The sequence below is a fragment of the Pyricularia oryzae genome, chromosome 3 (genome assembly GCF_000002495.2).
Source record: "Pyricularia oryzae 70-15 chromosome 3, whole genome shotgun sequence".
NCBI lineage: Eukaryota > Fungi > Ascomycota > Sordariomycetes > Magnaporthales > Pyriculariaceae > Pyricularia > Pyricularia oryzae.
Window position 1 is genome coordinate 1,337,556 of NC_017849.1, and position 7,553 is coordinate 1,345,108.

A 7,553-nucleotide genomic window follows, 5' to 3' on the forward strand; every position below is an offset into this window, starting at 1 on the left:
GACCTTACCGACGTAGATATTTATTTGCAAATTCCAGAGGGTTTTAGCGATTGGGCTAGATCTTGCAGCCCTACTACCGCTAAAATTTTAGTGCAAATGGGCTATAATCCAAAGGAAATGCAAGTTATACTGTTGGAAAAGGCGCTATACGGTCTGAAACAGGGCCCAAGAGAATGGCAAACAAAGCTAAAAAGCCTACTTTTTACAGAAGGTTTTAAGCCGCTAATCTCTGATCCAGCTGTCTTTTATAATGCTAAATCCAAGCATTTCATTGTTACTTTTGTTGACGATTGCCTGCTAATAGGTCCTAAATTGCAATATATTCAGGATTTAAAAGCCCGTTTTAACAAAATATACGCATTGGAAGACAGGGGCCCTGCAGCCTATTTTTTAGGCGTTCAGATTATAAGGGACAGGCCTAACCGCCTGCTTTGGCTCCATCAAAGTCAGTATATAGAGGAAGCATTAGCAACGTTCGGATTAGCTGATTGCAAACCTATTTCTGTTCCCTTACAGCCGGGTGTGCTAAAATATAGTGGGGGCAAACCCGTAAATGCGCTAGAAATCAAATTGTTACAGCGTATTATCGGCACCCTAATGTATTTAATGCTATTAACGCGCCCGGACATCGGTTTTGCGGTTCAATGGTTATCTCGTTTTTTAACGAAAGCCACTACAATCCACTTAACGGCAGCTAAAAACCTACTTCGCTACTTAGCAGGTACTAAATCCCTAGCAATCTGCTACGGAAATAGGGTAATTAAAGCTAATTTACCACCTAACTCTTTGATTGGGGGTTTTAAAGGCCTAAAATTACTTGGTTTTAGTGACAGCGATTTTGCCGGGGCTAGGGAAGATTCAAAATCCACTTACGGATATTTGTATACCCTATCTGGGGGCCCTATAACGTGGAAGTGCAAAAAGGCTAGTACTATAGCTTTAAGCACCCCAGAAGCCGAAACCGACGCCTTAGCGGAAGCCCTGCGTGAAGCACAGTGGCTTAAAAGCCTATTTACAGAGATTGGACTACCTGTAAAAGGCCCTATTGCAATATTTGGAGATAATACAGGCTCTATAGCTAACGCACACAACCCTACGCACCACCAACGTACTAAACATACGTTATTAAAATTTCACTACGTAAGGGAGTTAGTTACAGAAGGATTAGTGACCCTAAAATACCTGGAATCCAAACAAATGCCCGCTGACGGCCTTACAAAGCCCCTAACGCTTCCAATTCACAAGGTTTTTTTAGAGCTTATAGGGTTAAAACCCCTGTAAACTTAGTTTTTACCTATTGAATTGTAGGGCACCTAGTTAGTTCGTTAGCTAACTACCACCATTTTTCTCCTTTGTTTGCAATTATTGGATTTTTGTTAGCCCGACACCAACCGATCTACCCAAACCTACCCTGCTCAGGTTGATTATTAAGCAACTTATACCGACCTTATACCCGAAGTCGAATCCGAATTTAATTAGCTCGCGTTTTGGGCGACCTAGCGATTTTTAATCTACCCTATATATTAAACTTTTCTGGGATCCACAACAACGAACAGCCAGATTAGCTACCTGGCTTAGTAGTAAGTTCCGTTGGTTATAATCTGTAGGTCGTGGGTTCGAATCCGGGGGTTGTTACAATTCTGGGGGTCTTTTTCAATTCGGGGGTTCAGTCAATCGGGGGTTTGGTACAAAGGGCTTATTCATCCAGGGGGTTCGCACCGGGGGTTCGAGTTGGGTTGGGACACAAGGGGGAATTTCTTTTGTTTTTTTGTTTTGGGGGTTTTATTTTACGTACTTTTCTTTTCCGACTTTATTTTTGGATTAAGTAGCAAAAGAGAGGGGGTGTTAATTATATGCATTATTTTGCATGTAATAAGCCCACTTTTATTTGTATATAGCCAATTTTATTTAGTGCCGAAGTGGAGTGGGGAATGGTGGAATTCCGTTACTTTGTTAATGCAGGAATGCAATTTAAAGGTCAGCGAGTGGGGTTAGCTACCCTGTACCGGGTTTAATACCCACCCTGCACCTGCGAGTCAGCTACCCTGTACCGGGTTGAAAATTTCACCAAGTCAACGTTTAAATGCAAACCCAGAGATGGTTTGTATGCAAATGAGGGTGTTTTTTCAAAAACCCATACAAATTAGTTTTTCGGAAATTCATTCGCGGCACCGGAACCTTTTCTGGCGTGCGGACCCCCACTTCGATGTCGGAGAGTATGTAAGGGAAATAAAGCAAAATCTCCCCCAACCAATTATTTATCAGTACCAAAATTATAGTGCATTTCTACCTATTATTCAGCGCTTTTAGCACTGGTTATTTACCACGCCGCACCTAGGGTTTACCCCTATATCCCCTGTTAGCACCATTTTTATTAACAGGTTTGCAATCAGCTAATCCGAACGTTGCTAATGCTTCCTCTATATACTGACTTTGATGGAGCCAAAGCAGGCGGTTAGGCCTGTCCCTTATAATCTGAACGCCTAGAAAATAGGCTGCAGGGCCCCTGTCTTCCAATGCGTATATTTTGTTAAAACGGGCTTTTAAATCCTGAATATATTGCAATTTAGGACCTATTAGCAGGCAATCGTCAACAAAAGTAACAATGAAATGCTTGGATTTAGCATTATAAAAGACAGCTGGATCAGAGATTAGCGGCTTAAAACCTTCTGTAAAAAGTAGGCTTTTTAGCTTTGTTTGCCATTCTCTTGGGCCCTGTTTCAGACCGTATAGCGCCTTTTCCAACAGTATAACTTGCATTTCCTTTGGATTATAGCCCATTTGCACTAAAATTTTAGCGGTAGTAGGGCTGCAAGATCTAGCCCAATCGCTAAAACCCTCTGGAATTTGCAAATAAATATCTACGTCGGTAAGGTCACTATTTAAAAACGCACCGATAAAATCGATTTGTTCTATTTCCCAATTTTGTGCATTAGCTATAGCCAATAATATACGCCAGGTGGGCGGTATACTAGTGCTAGCAAAAGTCTCGATATAATCTAGGCCTTCGACCTGTAAAAACCCCCTAACAACAAGCCTGGCTTTATACTTTATAGGCTTATTATTTTCATCCTTTTTTAATTTAAACACCGGCCGGGTAGAGATTAGTCTACGGCCTGTATGCATTTTAATTTTAGGGATAAAACGGAAGGTTTTTGCAGTAACGATCTGGTCGAATTCAGACGCTAAAGCTGCTAACCATTTAGCACTTTCAGGGCTTTTTAGGGCCTGTTGGTAGCTATTTGGTTCGCCGTCTTTAGTGGGCTTTTTCTTTGTTTTCTTTTGGGTTTGATAACAAAGATAATGCACGTAATCGATATCCATAGGATCTGGGTTTTCGAACTGCGAATTTAACTCCATATTCTGTATTTTAGGTGCCGAAAACACCGGAACTTCCGTTATTTTAGGTGCTGAATTAGGCACCGCTACCGTTATAAGCTCTGGGGGGCGAACAGTAGACTGTACAGGCCAGGGAGGAACTGTAATTGCGGGAGGTAGGGGATTATTATCCACTGGATCCAAAGTTTTGGCGCTGTAGATTTCGTCTTCAGGTTCAGAATTAGAATCCCCCTCTAAATCTGGATTTTCCCCCTCTGAAATCTGTAGCGTTTCCCCTGGAATAGCCAAATTTTCAGCGGGTATACCCTCTAAAATTTTTACGGTAGAGGTTTTATATACGGCCCGTCTGGCGGGGGCGTAAACCAACGCTGTAGAATTGGATAAATGGGCTAAAAGCCTTACTGTTTCCGTTCGGGGAGCCAATTTGTTGGATTTTTGGCGTTTTTCCAGCGGTATAATAGCCTGGCATACGGTACCAATAACCCGATAATGGCCTAAATTAGGCCTGTGTGGTAATCCAGGTTGAAATTCGGAATAAAATTCCTCGTAGGGTGTTAACTCCCTGTTAGTTACCGCTGTACGGTTAACTAAATCAACCACGGCTGACAGTAAATAACACCATAAATATAGTGGTAGACCTGCCGCTAAAATGGTAGACCTTAGCCTATCCAAAATAACCCTAACGGACCGTTCCGTTAGCCCGTTTTGGCCATGGTTGTAGGGGTTGGAGGTGCTAAAATTAACACCTTTACTTGCAAACCAATCTTGAAGCTCTGTATTTACCTCGTGCCCCCCATCAAAATGAAATTTAGTGGGGTAGCGCCCGTACGTAGCTTTTAAAACCTTAAAAAAGCCTTTAATAGCCACTAAAACCGTAGGTCCGGCTTTATTCCGTAGTGAGATCGACCACCGAAAACGTGATTTTCGATCCACTAATAACAAAAATACGGGTTTTTTATTGTGAGGGTTAGGTTTAAGGGTTACTGTATCACCCTCTATGGAATCGAGGATATTAGGGGGTGTAGGGAGTGCCCCTTTATTTGTACGCCTAACAGAGGTGGCTTTAATGCAAGTAATGCAGGTAATAGCCCTAATTTTGTCGAAATTAGGTAGACCGTCTGCGTTTTTAGCGGTCTTTTTAAGCAATAACAACCCTATATGCCCTAAGCGCCTGTGCCATAACAGGGCTTTTTGGGCCTGGATTTCGTCACAATCGCCTGTAATTCCGTCTCCTTCAGCTGTTACCCAACCATCGGTAGTTCGATTTAGGCTTAAAGGGAGGTAATTTACAGGGGCCTGCACTAATTCCGGTACTAAAGGAGGTTCTAACAACGGATTTCTTGTGTGGGAAACCCCCTCTTTTTCGGTATTAGCCCCTTTTGTATTAGGCTGCTTAAAAGGGTCATCTAGCGGCTTACCGGGCCTACGGGGCCCAATCTCACGTGGATTTTCAGGGGTTTTTGCACTAAATTTCTGCATTACAGGTAAATCTACGGTTATATCCTTATTTTGTTTGGGATTTAACACTTCCGTTACCGTATTTTCTCCCGGTTCCGAATCGGTGTAGATTTTATAGTCGTCTTGGTCTTCAGGGACTATATTATTTAGTTTTACCTCCAACGGGGCTGCGTAGCCCTTTGTAACCCCCTGTAAGGTTAGGCTAGAGGCGGTGCTATATTCACCAATTACACAGGCGTAATTCGAAACCGTAGATGTAGTATTTCGAATAAGGATATCGCACCCTTTTACCTCCAAACAGAACGAATTTTTGGCGGTATTTAGGCGTCCCCACGCCTTGCGATCCCGATCGTACAGGGTATTTTTTAATAATACGCCCCCTGTATTGTAGTGTATTAGCCCACTAACGATATTTATTCCAAACGAGGGGATATATAGCACGTTATTTAACGTAACCTCTCTAAATTCGTCAATTTTGGAGCCATACCGGACTTGTATTTTAACAGTTCCAGTGCCAATAGGCCTAACAGGGCCACCTCCGGTACCGATTTCGACTGTTGAGCCGGGGGTATAATCGGTAAAAAATTGCTTATTTGCAAAGATATGGTGCGTGCTACCTGTATCGTACAGGACCGGGTAGCCTAGCCGTCGGGGCTTAGGGTCCCTATTTACGCCGCTTCCAGGCTTCGTCTTAGCCTTAGAATTAGTTGCTAATACCTGTGGTTTTAGCGTTTTACCGGTATAATCGGGTTCCGAATCCGATTCCGAACATAATTCTATAACCCCGCTAATAGCGGAATTAACCTCCTGTTGCAGTGCCCGGTACGGTAAATTACCGCCCGAATCGCCTGCCTGTTCCAGGGCGTTATACGCTGCGCAAACGCTAACGTCACCTGGAATCGAGCCCGTAAATAACTCGAAATCCATTGAAATCATGGAAGTTCCAGCGTTCGATTCGCTGGAATTGGAGGATTTATTATCTTTTGCAATAGCCGAATCCGAATTAGGGGTTGATTTGCCCTTTTTTCGTGATTTGGAGGTGCCGTCCTGCCCATTATTTTCCTTTTTAGCGTCCTTTTTAGCGCCTTTTTTCCCTGATTTTCGACCTTCAGCCCTGTAATTAGTGGCTTTGGCAGTTGTAGAGCCTGAAATCGAATTTTCGGATATAAGGTCCGCCATAAGGTATTGCAAATTTAATCGATCCGAATTTTGGCCTATAGCCTGCAGGGCCCGTTGGGTACTGCGTTGGCGTTCGGTCCAGGTAGGGAACGTCCCCTCCAGGGCCCGTAGGTATTGATTTCGTACATCGATAGGGCTAATTTGCACGTTGGCATTCGCTAATCTAGCTACCAGGGAATTAAAACGGCTGTTAAATTCTGGTATTGACCCTCTAAATTTCGAAAAATTTAGGGCGTGAAATTCCCGATATAGCGAGTCTCTGCTAATTTCGGGTGCAACGGAATAGCTATCTTCCAGGGTCTTATAGGCCGTTACAGGGCTGGAATGCCATGCAATGGATTCTAAAGGTTCCTTGGTTAGGCTGTCTTTAATAAGCAATAATTGTCACGGGCAGGCAGGGCGGACAGGTAGGTGCGGGCGATCAGGTAACAGGACAGAGTATATTGGCTATCTAGTCTTCCAGGTACAGGGTAGCAGGTGGTTGTTGACGAAGACGTAGCTCGAGGAGCTACATATCGGAGACTGCAGAGATTTCGCGTAGATATACGCGCGCGAGGCGCTCGGCCCTCGCGCCTTCACGTGACAGGGGTCATGACTAAGCGACAGCCCAGTGGCTGTCCTTCAGGTCTGTGACAGTATTCCCCCCTTCCAGGCCGAGCTCCGTCACGGCCGGGGCCCGGGCTTATGGGGGTATCGACGGTGGAAATTCTTTACCAATTGAGCAGCGTTTTCCAGGTAATCGGCAGGTTCAGTCGTGGGTTCGCTATATCCAGCCCAACGGACGATATATTTCAGCCGGCGGCCTCCTCGGCCGCGGGTTTCCCAAAAGGAGTCGAGGATCTCTTCGACTTCGTATTCTCTCTCACCTTCCACTTCCAAATGGGGTGGCGGTGCAGGTTGTTGGCCCGGCAGGGGCTCAACGTCAGCAGGTTTTAGTCGGTTTATATTGAAAACAGGGTGTACTCTCATAGACGACGGCAGGTCCAAACGGTAGGCGTACGGGCTAATCACTTCAGAAATTCGGAAGGGTCCCAAGTTCTTCCAATCCAGTTTCTTCTGCGGGCGGGCGGTCTGGATGTTCCGTGCGTCTAACCACACATATTGGCCGACGGTAAGCCGGCGGGCCGGGGTACGGTGTCGGTTCGCCTGTTCTTCGTAACGGGCTTGGGCGGCGGTCATTTCGGCGCGGGCTTGTTCCAGAATGGCTTCCATTCGGGCGGCTAGCTTTTCGGCATCCCGCTGGGCGGGCAAAGGCTGGTTCAGGGGTACCGGCTCGAATCCCATGCGGGGATGGAATCCGTAAGTCGCGTAAAACGGGGAGGTTCCGGTGGTCTCGGACTTGTGGGAGTTGGCTGTGAATTCGGCGAGGGGAAGCCAACTTTCCCAATCATCTTGCAGGTAGGCCACATAAGCTCTCAAATATTGTTCCAGGGACGCGTTAAAACGCTCGGTCTGTCCGTCAGTCTCGGGGTGGTGAGCAGTGGATAGCAGGCTGTCGATTTTCAAACGGGTTGTCAGGTGTTTCCAAAACTTCGACACGAATTGGGTGCCTCTATCCGAAACTATCGTCAGGGGCA

The 7,553-nt window shown here is 45.3% G+C and overlaps 1 protein-coding gene across 1 annotated transcript; it reads left to right on the top strand.

Annotated features, from left to right (window-relative positions):
- Nucleotides 1-1,875: 1,875 nt before the first annotated feature.
- Nucleotides 1,876-2,338, top strand: MGG_16674 (uncharacterized protein; the record flags this gene model as incomplete). The annotated part of the gene is made up of 3 exons (XM_003711531.1): nt 1,876-1,990; nt 2,148-2,216; nt 2,280-2,338. Coding segments are annotated over 3 exons (243 nt in total), but the record flags the coding sequence as incomplete, so codon positions are not given.
- Between the last annotated feature and the right edge of the window lie 5,215 nt (nt 2,339-7,553).